The 17,506-nt window shown below is 45.7% G+C and overlaps 1 protein-coding gene across 2 annotated transcripts; it reads right to left on the reverse strand.

The window, feature by feature from the left end:
- Positions 1-7,696: 7,696 nt before the first annotated feature.
- Positions 7,697-17,297, reverse strand: erap2 (endoplasmic reticulum aminopeptidase 2). 2 transcript variants are annotated; one of them, XM_045706975.1, is made up of 21 exons: positions 17,139-17,273; positions 16,529-16,623; positions 16,043-16,417; positions 15,766-15,935; positions 15,274-15,412; positions 15,053-15,187; positions 14,845-14,965; positions 14,425-14,579; positions 14,041-14,154; positions 13,784-13,915; positions 13,493-13,624; positions 13,049-13,117; positions 12,679-12,854; positions 11,771-11,850; positions 10,500-10,683; positions 10,252-10,408; positions 8,949-9,133; positions 8,617-8,778; positions 8,392-8,532; positions 8,074-8,155; positions 7,697-7,950 (listed from the first exon to the last, which is right to left on the reverse strand). In XM_045706975.1, exons 3-21 carry the CDS (start codon positions 16,388-16,390, stop codon positions 7,804-7,806), a joined length of 2,829 nt encoding a protein of 942 aa, XP_045562931.1. In that variant the 5' UTR covers positions 16,391-16,417; positions 16,529-16,623; positions 17,139-17,273; the 3' UTR covers positions 7,697-7,803. The 2 variants fall into 2 exon arrangements, with proteins under 2 accessions (XP_045562931.1, XP_014026228.2); XM_014170753.2 differs by having other exon boundaries at positions 16,043-16,623; positions 17,139-17,297.
- Positions 17,298-17,506: the final 209 nt, after the last annotated feature.

Raw genomic sequence — 17,506 nt, forward strand, 5'->3', positions numbered from 1 at the left:
AGGGTGCTCTTTTTGATTTTTGCTGTAACAGTACACAGCTGATTCAAATGATCAAAGCTTGATCATTTGTTGATTATTTGAATTAGCTGTGTAGAGCTAGGGGCAAAAAGCAAAACGTGCACCCTTTGGGGTCCCGAGGACAGAGTTATTACACTGGCCTGTCTGTGTCTCTCTCGCTCTCTCTCTCTCTCTCTCTCTCTCTCTCTCTCACACACACACACACACACACACACACACACACACACACACACACACACACACATACATACATATATAAACACACACACACACACACACACACACACACACACACACACACACACACACACACACACACACACACACACACACACACACACACACACACACTGTTCAGGAAGTCAGGAGTCACATGCAGTAAGACGATGTCCCCATGGCCCACAATCAGCATGTGAGTGAGCTTTGGCTACTTATGTCCCTGTCTTTATCAATAGACAGTCAGTCACCACAGACAGCTATTCAATGTAGAGGTGGATGCTTGACAGCAGTTCAGTGTGGGTATGCATCTGTAAATGTTCAATAGCTAAGAAGCTCATTATGGGTCAAAGGAGCCAAGGAAACGGAATCGTTGTTTGTGTTTGTGTGTGTGTGTGTGTGTGTGTGTGTGTGTGTGTGTGTGTGTGTGTGTGTGTGTGTGTGTGTGTGTGTGTGTGTGTGTGATTTCAGGAAGTGGTTGTTTCAGCAGTGTGAGAAAGCTGTACAGTGCCATCAGTATTAACACCTCCACATTTTATTGTTTACAGCTTGAATTTAAAATAAATTAAAATTAGATTTTGTGTCACTCACCTACACACAATCAAAGTGGAATTATGTTTTTAGAATTTTTTACAAGTTAATAAAAAATGAAAAGCTAAAATGTCTTGAGTATTCAACCCCTTTGTTATGGCAAGCCTAAATAAGTTCAGGAGTAAAAATGTGCTTAACAAGTCACATAATAAATTGAACGGACTCACTCTGTGTGCAATAGTATTGTTTAACATGATTTTTTGATGACTACCTCATATCTGTACCCCACACATACCTTTGAGCATGGTGAAGTTATTAATTACACTTTGGATGGTGTATCAATACACCCAGTCACTACATACACTCGGGCTCCCAAGTGGCGCAGCGGTCTAAGGCACTGCATCTCAAGTGCTAGAGGCATAACTACAGACCCTAGTTTGATTCCAGGCTGTATCACAACCGGCCGTGATTGGGAGTCCCATAGAGCGGCGCCAGTGTTGTCCAATTGGTCCAGCGTCGTCCGGGTTAGGGTTTGGCCAGGTAGGCTGTCATTGTAAATAAGAATTTATTCTTAATTGACTTGCCTAGTTAAATAAATTAAAAAAGACAAAGATACAGGCGTCCTTCCTAATTCAGTTTCCAGAGAGGAAGGAAACCGCTCAGGGATTTCACCATGAGGCCAATGGTGACTTTAAAACATTTTCAGAGTTTAATGGCTGTGATCGAAGAAAATTGAAGATGGATCAACATTGTAGTGACTCCACAATACTAACCTAAATGACAGAGTGAAAAGAAGGAAGCTTGTACAGAATACAAATATTCCAAAACATGCATCCTGTTTGCAATAAGGCACAAAAGTAAAACTCCCAAAAATGTGGCAAAGAAATTAACTTTATGTCCTGAATACAAAGCGTTATGTTTGGGGCTAATCCAACACATCACTGTGTACCACTCTTCATATTTTCAAGCATGGTGGTGGCTGCGTCATGTTATAGGCATGCTTGTCATCGGCAAGGACTAGGGAGTTTTTGGGGATAAAAATAATGGAATAGAGCCAAGCACAGGAAAAATCCTACAGGAAAACCGGGTTCAGTCTGCTTTCCACCAGACACTGGGAAACAAATGTACATTTCAGCAGGACAATAACTTAAAACACAAAGTCAAATATACACTGGAGTATCTTACCAAGACAACATTGAATGTTCCTGAGTGGCCTAGTAACAGATTTTACTTAAATCATCTTGAAAATCTATGGCAATACTGGAAATTGGCTGTCTAGCAATGATCAACAACCAACTTGACAGAGCTTGAAGAATAAAAAAAGAATAATGTGCAAATAGCACTGCTGGGTGACTTAAAAAGTCATGGCCAGTCGATCAATAATATAATTTTACTTTTAGTAAAGGTGTTCATCTTTCATTTAGAATCTGTGGAAACAATGAGAATAAAAAGGTTCAGAACTTTTGTGAAACATCACAGCACAGCACAGTAAAATATTTGTCAAATTGAAGTCAATACTGGATGGTGTTTAGAGATAGATTGGAGGGGTTGACGGTAGCTGAAGGGTAAAAAAAAAACGAATGTAAAATGTACCGTGTCCGTGTACCATTTCCGTAAAATGTACAGTGGGGGGAAAAAGTATTTGATCCCCTGCTGATTTTGTACGTTTGCCCACTGATAAAGAAAGGATCAGTCTATAATTTTAATGGTAGGTTTATTTGAACAGTGAGAGACAGAATAACAACAAAAATATCCAGAAAAACGCATCTCAAAAATGTTATAAATTGATTTGCATTTTAATGAGGGACATAGGTATTTCACCCCCTCTCAATCAGAAAGATTTCTGGCTCCCAGGTGTCTTTTATACAGGTAACGAGCTGAGATTAGGAGCACACTCTTAAAGGGAGTGCTCCTAACCGCAGCTTGTTACCTGTAAAAAAGACACTTGTCCACAGAAGCAATCAATCAATCAGATTCCAAACTCTCCACCATGGCCAAGACCAAAGAGCTCTCCAAGGATGTCAGGGACAAGATTGTAGACCTACACAAGGCTGGAATGGGCTACAAGACCATCGCCAAGCAGCTTGGTGAGAAGGTGACAACATTTGGTGCGATTATTCGCAAATGGAAGAAACACAAAAGAACTGTCAATATCCCTCGGCCTGGGGCTCCATGCAAGATCTCACCTCGTGGGGTTGCAATGATCATAAGAACGGTGAGGAATCAGCCCAGAACTACACGGGAGGATCTTGTCAATGATCTCAAGGCAGCTGGGACCATTGTCACCAAGAAAACAATTGGTAGCACACTATGCCGTGAAGGACTGAAATCCTGCAGCGCCCGCAAGGTCCCGCTGCTCAAGAATACATATACATGCCCGTCTGAAGTTTGCCAATGAACATCTGAATGATTCAGAGGACAACTGGTGAAAGTGTTGTGGTTAGATGAGACCAAAATGGAGCTCTTTGGCATCAACTCAACTCGCCGTGTTTGGAGGAGGAGGAATGCTGCCTATGACCCCAAGAACACCATCTCCACCGTCAAACATGGAGGTGGAAACATTATGCTTTGGGGCTGTTTTTCTGCTAAGGGGACAGGACAACTTTACCGCATCATTTGACGGGGCCATGTACAGTCAAATCTTGGGTGAGAACCTCCTTCCCTCAGCCAGGGCATTGAAAATGGATCGTGGATGGGTATTCCAGCATGACAATGACCCAAAACACATGGCCAAGGCAACAAAGGAGTAGCTCAAGAAGAAGCACATTAAGGTCCTGGAGTGGCCTAGCCAGTCTCCAGACCTTAATCCCATAGAAAATCTGTGGAGGGAGCTGAAGGTTCGAGTTGCCAAACGTCAGCTTCGAAACCTTAATGACTTGGAGAAGATCTGCAAAGGGGAGTGGGACAAAATCCCTCCTGAGATGTGTGCAAACCTGGTGGCCAACTACAAGAAACATCTGACCTCTGTGATTGCCAACAAGGGTTTTGCCACCAAGTACTAAGTCATGTTTTGTAGAGGGGTCAAATACTTATTTCCCTCATTAAAATGCAAATAATTCTATAACATTTTTGACATGCGTTTTTCTGGATTTTGTTGTTGTTATTCTGTCTCTCACTGTTCATATAAACCTACCATTAAAATTATAGACTGATAATTTCTTTGTTAGTGGGCAAACGTACAAAATCAGCAGGGGATCAAATACTTTTTCCCCCCACTGTATATAGTATGTATTAACTGGAAGTATAAGCCGAAGTATTGTTGTCCATTAGTTTACTCCAATTAGAGGATGGGAGTTAGGGTTAGAGGAAAATAATAACAGAAAATATATCAAATAAATAAGCAAAAAAAATATGGGGAATAGGAAATGATGCAAATAATTACATTGATAGAACACACAATCTGTAATATTAAAGCTGATCTACCCCCTAAACATTTAATACATATATATTGTACAATCCAGGTGTGCAGAGTTCTTAGACTTACACAGAAAGACTGTAGTTGCTGCCAAAGGTGATTCTAACAATATTTCTGTATTTCATTTTCAATAAATGTACAAACATTTCTAAAAACATGTTTTCACTTTGTCATTATGGAGTATTGTGTGTATTGTGAGAAAAAAGATATATTAAATCCATTTTTAATTTAGGCTGTAACACAACAGAATGTGGAATATGTCAAGGGGTATGAATACTTTCTGAAGGCACTGTACTACTCCAACAGATTTTTCAGTTTTTTTCCAGAACAAGTATCAGGTCAGCGCCAAATACTTGTTTCCAGGCTATTTCCAAGACAACAGAGGAGAGATTCTGAGGTTCTCGTTGCCTCTCCATCCATCCCTCCATACATGATTCAAGCAATGTGCATGCACGATGGGTCTGTTTTTTGACTAAACCAACACGCAGAAATTCAGCAAAATGAAAAACATAGATATGTGTACAACATGTTTACACATATACAGTTGAAGTCGGAAGTGTACATACACCTTAACCAAATACATTTAAACTCAGTTTTCCTAGTAAAAATTCACTGTCTTAGGTCAGTTAGGATCACCATTTTATTTTAAGAATGCGAAATGTCAGAAGAATAGTAGAGAGAATGATTTATTTCACCACATTCCCAGTGGGTCAGAAGTTTACATACACTCAATTAGTATTTGGTAGTATTGCCTTTAAATTGTTTAACTTGGGTCAAACGTTGCGGGTACCCTTCCACAAACTTCCCACAATAAGTTGGGTGAATTTTGGCCCATTCCTCCTGACAGAGCTGGTGTAACTGAGTCAGGTTTGTAGGCCTCCTTGCTTGCACAAATGTTCTATAGGATTGAGGTCAGGGCTTTGTGATGGCCACTCCAATACCTTGACTTTGTTGTCTTAAGCCACAACTTTGGAAGTATGCTTGGGGTCATTGTCCATTTGGAAGACCCATTTGCGACCAAGCTTTAACTTCCTGACTGATGTCTTGAGATGTTGCTTCAATAAATCCACATAATTTTGCTACCTCATGATGCCTTCTATTTTGTGAAGTGCACCAGTCCCTCCTGCAGCAAAGCACCCCCACAACATGATGCTACTACCCCTGTGGTTCACGGTTGGGATGGTGTTCTTTGGCTTGCAAGCCTCCCCCTTTTTCCTCCAAACATAACAATGGTCATTATGGCCAAACATTTATATTTTTGTTTCATCAGACCAGAGGACATTTCTCCAAAAAGTACGATCTTTGTCCCCATGTGCAGTTACATACCATAGTCTGGCTTTTTTATGTCGGTTTTGGAGCAGTGGCTTCTTCCTTGCTGAGCAGCCTTTCAGGTTATGTCGATATAGGACTCGTTTTACTGTGGATATAGATACTTTTGTACCTGTTCCTCCAGCATCTTCACAAGGTCCTTTGATGTTGTTCTGGGATTGATTTGCACTTTTCACACCAAAGTACGTTTATCTCTAGGAGACAGAATGTGTCTCCTTCCTGAGCGGTATGACGGCTGCGTGGTCCCATGGTGTTTATACTTGCATACTATTGTTTGTACAGATTAACGTGGTACCTTCAGGCATTTGGAAATTGCTCCCAAGGATGAACCAGACTTGTGGAGGTCTACAATTGTTTTTATGAGGTCTTGGCTGATTTCTTTTGATTTTCCCATGATGTCAAGCAAAGAGACACTGAGTTTGAAGGTAGGCCTTGAAATACTGTCACGCCCTGACCTGAGAGATCCTTTTTATGTCTCTATTTAGGTTTGGTCAGGGTGTGATTTGGGTGGGCATTCTATGTTGGTTTTTCTATGTTTGGGATTGCTTTGTTTCGGCCAGCTATGGCTCCCAATCAGGAACAGCTGTACATGGTTGTTGCTGATTGGGAGTCATACTTAGGCAGCCTGTTTTTCCTTTGGGTTTTGTGGGTGAATATTTTTCTGTTTAGTTTTACTACCTGACAGAACTGTTGCTGGTCGTTTTTGGTTTATTTTGTAAGTGTTCATTTAGTCCATTAAAGTCTTTCAAGATGAACACATCCTCCGCTGCACCTTGGTCTCGTTTTGACGACGGCCGTTACAAATACATCCACAGGTACACCTCCAATTGACTCACATGATGTCAATTAGTCTATCAGAAGCTTCTAAAGTCATGGCATCATTTTCTGGAATTTTCCAAGCTGTTTAAACGCACAGTCAACTTAGTGTATGTAAACTTCTGACCCACTGGAATTGTGATACAGTGAATTATAAGTGAAATAATCTGTCTGTAAACAATTGTTGGAAAAATTACTTGTGTCATGCGCGAAGAAGATGTCCTGACCGACTTGCCAAAACTATAGCTTGTTAACAAGAAATTTGTGAAGTGGTTGAAAAAGGAGTTTTAATGACTCCAACCTAAGTGTATGTAAACTTCCGACTTCAACTGTATGTTTCCTACTGAATTTTCAGCAGTTCCCTCCCTCTAGTGGCTGTGAGGTTGTAGTGTGTGAGGCCAAGCTTCATTCTGTCTCACATACAGACTGCTTATTTTGCCTTTTCAGGCCACTCCTACATTCACTATAGACACCTACAAATTGGTTTTCTGTTTGTATTTAATTTGCTCTTACTCTGTGTAATTCCACATGATCTTGGTCTTCTTACTGCTCTTCAAAGAGTACTTTGACAACACTTTATTATTAAACATTTTAATCAAATTCAACAAAAACAATTCCAAGTCCCTGATGTAAACTGAAAATCATGACCAAACTATATACACACACAACTATCCATAAAAAAACAAAGCTCTAGTCAAGCATTTTCTACCACTGCATCTCCCCCTCCCTCTGTCTCTCTCTCCCTATCCCCCCTCCCTCTGTCTCTCTCCCTATCTCCCCCTCCCTCTGTCTCTCTCCCTATCTCCCCCTCCCTCTGTCTCTCTCCCTATCTCCCCCTCCCTCTGTCTCTCTCCCTATCTCCCCCTCCCTCTCTCTCTCTCCCTATCTCCCCCTCCCTCTGTCTCTCCCCTCCCTCTGTCTCTCTCTCTCTCCCCTCCCTCTGTCTCTCTCTCTCTCCCTATCTCCCCCTCCCTCTGTCTCTCTCTCCCTTATCTCTCCTCTCTCCCTCTGTCTCTCTCTTTCTCTCCCTCTGTCTCTCTCTCTCTATCTCCCCTCCCTCTCTCTCTCTATCTCCCCTCCCTCTCTCTCTCTCTCTCTCTCTCTCTCTCTCTCTCCTCTCTCTCTCTCTCTCCCTTCCCTCTGTCTCTCTCTCTCCCTCCCTCTGTCTCTCTCTCTCCCCTATCTCCTCTCTCTCTGTCTCTCTCCCCTTCTCTCTCTCTCCCTTCCCTCTGTCTCTCTCTCTCTCTCTCTCTCTCTCTCTCTCTCTCCCTATCTCCCCCTCCCTCTGTCTCTCTCCCCTCCCTATCTCCCCCTCCCTCTGTCTCTCTCTCCCTCCCTATCCCCCCTCCCTCTGTCTCTCTCTCTCCCTATCTCCCCCTCCCTCTGTCTCTCTCTCTCTCTCTCCCTATCCCCCCTCCCTCTCTCTCTCTCTCTCTCTCTCTCTCGCTATCCTCCCCTCCCTCTGCCTCTCTTTCTCTTCAGTCTATCTGTTGGTCCAGCCAGCTCCTCAGAGTTCCCAGGTTTCTTTGCAGCCAGAGGATGTTCTTCTGGACGTTATCCATGGCAACCTCAGTCACTCTCAGCTGAGATGCCTGCTCATGGATCGACTCAAAGAATACACGCACCTGGGGAACACACACACCTGGTAAGCATGGCCGTGGGTTATGGGACACACCCTCTCCCTCGCTCAAACAGAACTTTGCTTCTGACAACAAATGATATTGCCACAGAAAGATCAGTAATCTCACCTCAGTGAGTTCCTCTGTGGAGGAGAACTGGGCTGTGGTACCAATGATGATGTTTCTAATAGAGAACGATCCCAACTGGAACCTGCAGTGTAGAAACAAGAGCAAAACACCACAGGTTGGCTAAAGCCCCCAGGCTATGGGATTGCTGGCCTACTACTACCTACTTTGTCATCAGTGTTAGTCTCTCAGTTCATCTTTCTCCCTTTCCCTCTCTCATTCTCCACCACACGGATAGGCTCCACCTATTTATCCTTAGTGTTAGTCTCCTTCTCTAGCTCTCTCCCCCCTCCCTCTATCCCCTCCCTCTCGACCACCTACTTGTCCACCAGGGTGCTCCAGTATTTCTGGACGTAGCTCCAGGCCAGATGATGTCCCCTGGGGTTCCTGGCTACCATGACGATGAGGGAGTCCAGGTCCTGGGTACGGATCACCTCTCCCTCTACACCCAGCTCCAACAACCTGTGGTAGAAACACACACACAAACTGAATGTAATGATGTCAAATATTGAATTGAATTGACAGAGTATAGAAGACTGTACATACCTGGTTAGTTTGTTAGTGTCTCGGCTGCTGGCCAGGGCAGAGAGGATCTTGCGTTTGTGTGTCTCTGAGAGGGAGTGGGTGTATGTCTGGAGGAGAGACGCCCAGCCCGTGTCCTCCTGGGCCCCTACTGAATACACTGTCTCTGCCACGTCTGCAGGCAGGCTGGTGGATGGAGAGGCACAGACAGGACATGGTTTACTTCTGCAGTCAGGCAAAGTTTGCACCTTTGATTGGTCATAGATTTGAGGAGGTATGTTACTGTCAAAGGTATGTAACCACACTCTCAAATAGCTGACAGACAGACAGATCGGCAGGCAGGCAGACAGACATACTTAAGTGTGCTGTTGGAGTCCAGCCAGTGTGTGAAGCTGCGCTGGGCCTGCTTCAAGCAGGGGAGGTCTCCTAGATGGCAGGCCAGGGAAAGGAGCTCCGACCTCAGTCGCCTCTCAGACACAGAGCCCTTGTCGCTCCACGTCTGACGGTCAATCACATCACGGAAATACCACAGGATGTACGTCTGCGGAAAACACACACAGAGAGGACATCAGACCACACACAGAGTGGACATCAGACCACACACAGAGAGGACATCAGACAACACACAGAGAGGACATCAGACCACACAGAGAGGACATCAGACCCGACACAGAGAGGACATCAGACCACACACGGAGAGGACATCAGACCACACAGAGAGGACATCAGACCACACAGAGAGGACATCAGACCACACACAGAGAGGACATCAGACAACACACAGAGAGGACATCAGACCACACAGAGAGGACATCAGACCCGACACAGAGAGGACATCAGACCACACACAGAGAGGACATCAGACCACACACGGAGAGGACATCAGACCACACACAGAGAGGACATCAGACCACACACAGAGAGGACATCAGACCACACACAGAGAGGACATCAGACCACACACGGAGAGGACATCAGACCACACACAGAGAGGACATCAGACCACACACAGAGAGGACATCAGACCCCACACAGAGAGGACATCAGACCCCACACAGAGAGGACATCAGACCACACACAGAGAGGACATCAGACCCGACACAGAGAGGACATCAGACCACACACGGAGAGGACATCAGACCACACACAGAGAGGACATCAGACCACACAGAGAGGACATCAGACCCGACACAGAGAGGACATCAGACCCGACACAGAGAGGACATCAGACCACACACAGAGAGGACATCAGACCCGACACGAGACATCAGACCACACACAGAGAGGACATCAGACCCGTCATAGAGAGGACATCAGACCCGACACAGAGAGGACATCAGACCACACACAGAGAGGACATCAGACCACACACAGAGAGGACATCAGACCCGACACAGAGTGGACATCAGACCACACACAGAGAGGACATCAGACCCGTCATAGAGAGGACATCAGACCACACACAGAGAGGACATCAGACCACACACAGAGAGGACATCAGACCCGACACAGAGAGGACATCAGACCACACACAGAGAGGACATCAGACCACACACAGAGAGGACATCAGACCACACACGCACTCAAACTCCGCAACTGAACCAGAATGTTTTTAGAATTGTTTTATGTGTTTGTGTGATGTATGTGTATGTGCCCTACCCTGAGGTTTTGTGTGACATCAGGTATGTCTCTTCTCTCCACCATCCTGTAGAAAGCTTCCAGGTAGCCCAACCCCTCGAGTAAGGGCACGGTGTGACTTTCTGATCGCAGGTAGCCAATAAGGTCCAAGGCTTTATCGAGTGACAACCGACCTGCCCTATAGAAGTAGTATAGAGAGATGACGTCAGAAATAAAAGTCTGTTTGTGTTGTCTATTTATATATTAACACACACAGGTAGGTTTCTTACGTGGTGAGTTGGAAGGCGTTGTGTATGAGGTGTGTTCTGTCCATGAAGCTGAGAGCTGTGTGGTTGTCCTTCAGTAGTTGTATCAAGTTGTCCCAGCCTGAACCATCATAGTGGACCAGGTAATAACCAGCCATGTCCACATTCACCTTCACCCAGCCCACCTCCTCCCCCACATCCACACTGTCTGAGGAGAGAAGAGACTAGGCAATCAATAAATTAGTGAAACAACCAGTCAATCAATCAACTCCTCACTAACCTCCATACTGACGAGCGAGACCACAACTATCTTACCTGTGAGTGTGGTCATTAGGTGTCTTACCTGTGAGTGTGGTCATTAGGTGTCTTACCTGTGAGTGTGGTCATTAGGTGTCTTACCTGTGAGTGTGGTCATTAGGTGTCTTACCTGTGAGTGTGGTCATTAGGTGTCTTACCTGTGAGTGTGGTCATTAGGTGTCTTACCTGTGAGTGTGGTCATTAGGTGTCTTACCTGTGAGTGTGGTCATTAGGTGTCTTACCTGTGAGTGTGGTCATTAGGTGTCTTACCTGTGAGTGTGGTCATTAGGTGTCTTACCTGTGAGTGTGGTCATTAGGTGTCTTACCTGTGAGTGTGGTCATTAGGTGTCTTACCTGTGAGTGTGGTCATTAGGTGTCTTACCTGTGAGTGTGGTCATTAGGTGTCTTACCTGTGAGTGTGGTCATTAGGTGTCTTACCTGTGAGTGTGGTCATTAGGTGTCTTACCTGTGAGTGTGGTCATTAGGTGTCTTACCTGTGAGTGTGGTCATTAGGTGTCTTACCTGTGAGTGTGGTCATTAGGTGTCTTACCTGTGAGTGTGGTCATTAGGTGTCTTACCTGTGAGTGTGGTCATTAGGTGTCTTACCTGTGAGTGTGGTCATTAGGTGTCTTACCTGTGAGTGTGGTCATTAGGTGTCTTACCTGTGAGTGTGGTCATTAGGTGTCTTACCTGTGAGTGTGGTCATTAGGTGTCTTACCTGTGAGTGTGGTCATTAGGTGTCTTACCTGTGAGTGTGGTCATTAGGTGTCTTACCTGTGAGTGTGGTCATTAGGTGTCTTACCTGTGAGTGTGGTCATTAGGTGTCTTACCTGTGAGTGTGGTCATTAGGTGTCTTACCTGTGAGTGTGGTCATTAGGTGTCTTACCTGTGAGTGTGGTCATTAGGTGTCTTACCTGTGAGTGTGGTCATTAGGTGTCTTACCTGTGAGTGTGGTCATTAGGTGTCTTACCTGTGAGTGTGGTCATTAGGTGTCTTACCTGTGAGTGTGGTCATTAGGTGTCTGTGGATACTTGTTGAGGTGTCAGTCCTGTAGGTCAGAGGGATGTGCCACAGGAACCTAACACAGAGAGATCAGAGAGGGGATGTGGCACAGGAACCTAACACAGAGAGATCCAAGAGGGGATGTGCCACAGGAACCTAACACAGAGAGATCAGAGAGGGGATGTGCCACAGGAACCTAACACAGAGAGATCAGAGAGGGGATGTGCCACAGGAACCTAACACAGAGAGATCAGAGAGGGGATGTGCCACAGGAACCTAACACAGAGAGATCAGAGAGGGGATGTGCCACAGGAACCTAACACAGAGAGATCAGAGAGGGGATGTGCCACAGGAACCTAACACAGAGAGATCCAAGAGGGGATGTGCCACAGGAACCTAACACAGAGAGATCAGAGAGGGGATGTGCCACAGGTACCTAACACAGAGAGATCAGAGAGGGGATGTGCCACAGGAACCTAACACAGAGAGATCAGAGAGGGGATGTGCCACAGGAACCTAACACAGAGAGATCAGAGAGGGGATGAGCCGCAGGAACCTAACACAGAGAGATCAGAGAGGGGATGTGCCACAGGAACCTAACACAGAGAGATCAGAGAGGGGATGTGCCACAGGAACCTAACACAGAGAGATCAGAGAGGGGATGAGGCGCAGGAACCTAACACAGAGAGATCAGAGAGGGGATGAGGCGCAGGAACCTAACACAGAGAGATCAGAGAGGGGATGTGCCACAGGAACCTAACACAGAGAGATCAGAGAGGGGATGAGCCACAGGAACCTAACACAGAGAGATCAGAGAGGGGATGAGGCGCAGGAATATGACCTTGCTGCACATGAGAATCACAGAGAATGTGTGTGTGTTTGTGTGTGTGGTGTGTGTGTTTACCCCTGCTGCAGGCTGGGCCATGCTGGATCAGAAGGATGTGCGGTCCTCAGGAACCTCTCCTGTTTCAGCAGGAGACGAGACCCCTGCCTAGTAACCGTTACCAAGGGCACACCTGTCTGCAGCATCCAGGTGTTCATCATGGTCGTCAGGTCCAGGTGCTCCCCAGCGTACAGATACTGACACACACACACACACACACACACACACACACACACACACACACACACACACACACACACACACACACACACACACACACACACACACACACACACACACACACACAGGTAAACATCACACTCTTAAATCAGTGGTGAGACTTGACTGTTGGTATTGTAATGTATTGCTATGTAAAGAGAGGTGTGTTTACTGCGTTCTTAGCTGCCTGCCTGCTGCTGTAACAGTGTTCTCCAGAGGTGAACTCCTCTTCTGAACACGTCTGAGAACAACAACACAGCACCTTACATTTACACACTAAATCATCCTACACAGAGGGATCAATTAAGCAATAAGGCACGGGGGGGGTGGTTTATCGGCAATATACCACGGCTAAGGGCTGTTCTTGGGCACGACGCAACGCGGAGTGCCTGGATACAGCCCTTAGCCATGGTATATTGGCCATATATCACAAACCCACGAGGAGCCTTATTGCTATTATAAACTGGTTAACAACGTAATTAGAGCAGTAAAAATAAATGTTTTGTCAAACCCGTGGTATATGGTCCGATATACCACAGCTGTCAGCCAATCAGCATTCAGGGCTGGAACAACCCAGTTTATAATAAAATATATATCATTTGATCAATCTACGCACATTGGCCAGGCTGTCCCACAGGTCCTGGTTGTGAGCGTTGCTGTAGCTGTACCTGCGAAGGTAGCGCACGATTCCACTCTGGAACACTTGGTCAGTCAGGTAGTGTCTGAGCATGTGCAGGACACATGCACCCTGGTGGAACAAACACCACAGTACATTAACACTGTGGCCCTGATCCAATACTTTAGACACTCATCCTTACTCCCTCCCTTGAAGTAAACACAGGGTTGATAAAAGCAATGTGATGTGAAAAAGATGTGAGTGTGTGTGCGTGTTTGCTTTTTTGTCTACCTTGTCGTAGGATACTGTGTCGAACATCTCTGCAATCTGTGTGGGGCTCTCAGCCGCACTGGAGATGGGGCGGGAGGAGTTAAGAGAGTCTCGACCAATCGCAGCGAAGCAGGTGTCCACCAGATAATCCTCCTGAGAGATAAAAAGGGCACCTTTTCAACAGGAATATCCCTCAGGGACATGTGAAACATTCATACTAATCATTAATACTACTGTGAAGTTGTAATGTGTACAACATATGAGTAACAGGATCTTACCACTCTGAGTTTGGGGTATGTGGCGTTGACTGAGATGTACTCCATGTATCTGGCGAAGCCCTCGTTCAGCCAGATGTCGTTCCACCACTCCATGGTCACCAGGTTGCCAAACCACTGATAGACAGACAAACGGGCAGGCAGGAGAGGACAGACAATGAGAGATGTCAGCAGAAGAGGAGGGCAGAGATCTGTTGCAGTCATTTCATTCAGGTCCATTCACTGTGAGGAGATCCATTAGTCTCCCAGTGAGGATAAACTTCCCGAAGAATGCAGAGGTTTATGACATGAAAGTCTAATCCCTCTTCACACTACCAAGGTTCACTTCCTGCCATGACCTGCTACTTCCTGTTCAACACCCTGAACAACTTTCTGTCCGGCTCTCACCTGGTGGGCGAGCTCGTGGGCGATCACCATGGTAACCCAGACCCTATCGGAGGCTGAGGAGGTGGCGGGGTCGTAGAGCAGGCTGGTCTCTCTGAAGGTGATCAGACCCCAGTTCTCCATCGCCCCGGCCTGAAAGTCTGGGATAGCAACCAGGTCTGGAGGGGGGGAGGCAGGCAGCAACTTCAATGATTACCTTACTTGTTTCAACAACTGCTACTGAACCCTGGTCATCAGCACCGTTAAGTTACCTTGTTTAGGTAGTGGGTATTTGATGTTGAAGTATTTAGTTACCTTGTTTAGGTAGTGGGTATTTGATGTTGAAGTATTTAGTTACCTTGTTTAGGTAGTGGGTATTTGATGTTGAAGTATTTAGTTACCTTGTTTAGGTAGTGGGTATTTGATGTTGAAGTATTTAGTTACCTTGTTTAGGTAGAGGGTATTTGATATTGAAGTATTTCTCATAGAACTCCAGTAGTTTGACTGCAGCCTTCAGGGCATAATGGGTCTGCTGCCATTTCTCAGGAGCAGCATAGACAGATACCTGAAACATATGACAGGGATGTTCTGAAATCACACATACCGCCTGTACACACACACACACATTCACACACACCCCTGTCCCACCTACCTTGACCCCTGAGGCAGTTGTTGCGCTGACAGATCTGAAGTCACACACGATGAAGGCCACCAGATAGGAGCTCATCCTCACACTCACAGCAAAACGGTCCTCCATTAGACCATCATCCAGGACCACTGTCTGCTCCTAAAGGGGAAACACACACACATTGTAATGCACACTCACATACTATGATCCACCTGCCACCATGTTGCTTTTGTGTGTTTACTCACTACAGGCATGTTGGACAGGGCGGTGTGTGCCCGGCTCCTCCTGATACTGATAGAGTAGTTAGCCTTGAAGCTCGGCTCATCAAAACAAGGAAACGCCATCCGAGCACTGGTGGGCTCAAAATGAGTGGAGGCCAGGTTCCTGGAGAGATAGATAGATAGATAGATAGATAGATAGATAGATAGATAGATAGATAGATAGATAGATAGATAGATAGATAGATAGATAGATAGATAGATAGATAGATAGATAGATAGATAGATAGATAGATAGATAGATAGATAGATAGATAGATAGATAGATAGATAGATAGATAGATGGTGGGCAGAGAGAGAGAGAGTGGAGAGCAGAGAGAAAGAGAGAGAGAGACATTACAAGGAGTTTATCATGTGATGTCTCACAAAAAAAACATTTGGTTAGAGAGTGATGCACAACGCAACCTTTCTCCCTCACATGGAGAGAGAGAGTTAGGCACACTCACACACGCTCCGTACCGTGTCTCTCCGGTGCTGGTTCTGTAGGTGCTCCTGTAGAAGCCATAGAAGCCTTCTCCTAGCTCCGCCCCAAACTCCAGAAACAGGAAGTACTTCTGCCCACCGCTGAGCACTCTGGGAGAGAAGATGGCAGTCTGCTCATGGGTAGGGTTGTGGAGCACAGGGAGCACCTGAAGACACACATGCAGTAGTAATTAGATGGACATGTCAGAGGAGACAAAAGTGGGACATCGTTAGAAACTGAGCATGACGGTTTAGTTTTGAGGGAGTAGCCTACCCGGTCTGACAGGTGAGCCAGGTTCTGGTCCAACATGGTTGCTGTAGTGATACGGAGCCCCTTGCTGTGCAGCACCACCCAGTTGGTATTGTTCTGAACCTGGAGCTCTATCCGGACAGTACCGCTGTAGCTGAGCATGGTGAGGTTAGGGTGGAGCAGGAGGTGGTAGTGGAGCGGAACAATGTACCCCGGAAGACGGAGGTGGCTCCAAGGGAATGAGAGGCTTCCTGTACCTAAGGGAGGCTGCTCCTCAGTGGGGTTAGGGGGCTCAGAGGCCTGGGTCGGGCTAGCGGAGGTCTGGGTCACACCAGCCAGAGACAGGAGGGCCAGAACCAAGAACCTGACCATAATGGTGGAAATGTTGGAGGAGGACCACTGTAAGGATGAGGATAAGGATCACTCTTGAGAGCAGCAAACAGTCTGCAGGCACTCAGTTTGTTTTCAGAACGTAGAGAAACATCAGGGAGGATAGCTGTAGATAATTACACTTCAGGAGGAACGTAGTCTCTCTTTGGTTAGACGGAAATGTATAACCTTACAGCAACAGGCTAGTAGAAATGTCCAGAAGTTATTTCTTGAACCTGAAGGAAGACAGAAGGACCTATGTTATTTTATATTTTTCTTACAGTGAATCTATTTCATCTAGGATCTCACACAGTAATGAAGTGGTAATGTGTTTAATTAATTAGGTCTGATTTTATAAAGCCAAGAAGCTGAACAATTTAAATTCTGGTCGGGTCGATAAAGGCTGCTGTCTATTCTATGCAATGATACACACGCTTACAGCCAGGCAGCAAGCCCAGTGTGTTACATGTCAAAAAACAACATGGTGAGTGGAAGAGATAGCTGGTTGTAAGTTACCCTAGCTGTCCAGGCTACAATAGAGAAGGACAGGGCTGCACTTGTAATCTGATACTGGGATAGACAGACACAAATGCACATTCACCCCCTAAACAGCTAAATAACTTTGTTTTGATGTTAACAAGTCCAACACTATCACCATAGAACAGAAATCATGTTGCCCCAGCACCCCAGATGTTCCCTGAGTTGGATGGAGGTGTAGACGGAGGTTAATTCCATGTTTTTATTCTTTTACCTCATTTGAGCTGCATCATCCTTCCCTCGCTCTCTGTCTCTGCTGACAGCTTTCATTTTCTCTTTCATGCTCCCGCCCCCTTTCCTATCCCCACGAGTACAGCAGCTGTGTGTGTGACCTTCCTTTTCTGTAACGTTTTCCTTTCTTTACCAGCCCTCATATAGAATGGTTTACTTTACGATTGTCCATGCATTACTGACTGCAGTGATATTATTAGAGTGTTTCTTCATATTTTCCAGGCTGAAGTTAGGACTGTATATATATATATATATATATATAGCTGTGTCTGTATTTAACCTGTCAGCTGATGAGGCGGGGAAACCAGGTGGTTAATCCACACTACCCCCACAACAACACCACCCATTTCA

This window comes from Salmo salar, chromosome ssa24 (assembly GCF_905237065.1).
Source record: "Salmo salar chromosome ssa24, Ssal_v3.1, whole genome shotgun sequence".
NCBI classification, from domain to species: Eukaryota; Metazoa; Chordata; class Actinopteri; order Salmoniformes; family Salmonidae; genus Salmo; species Salmo salar.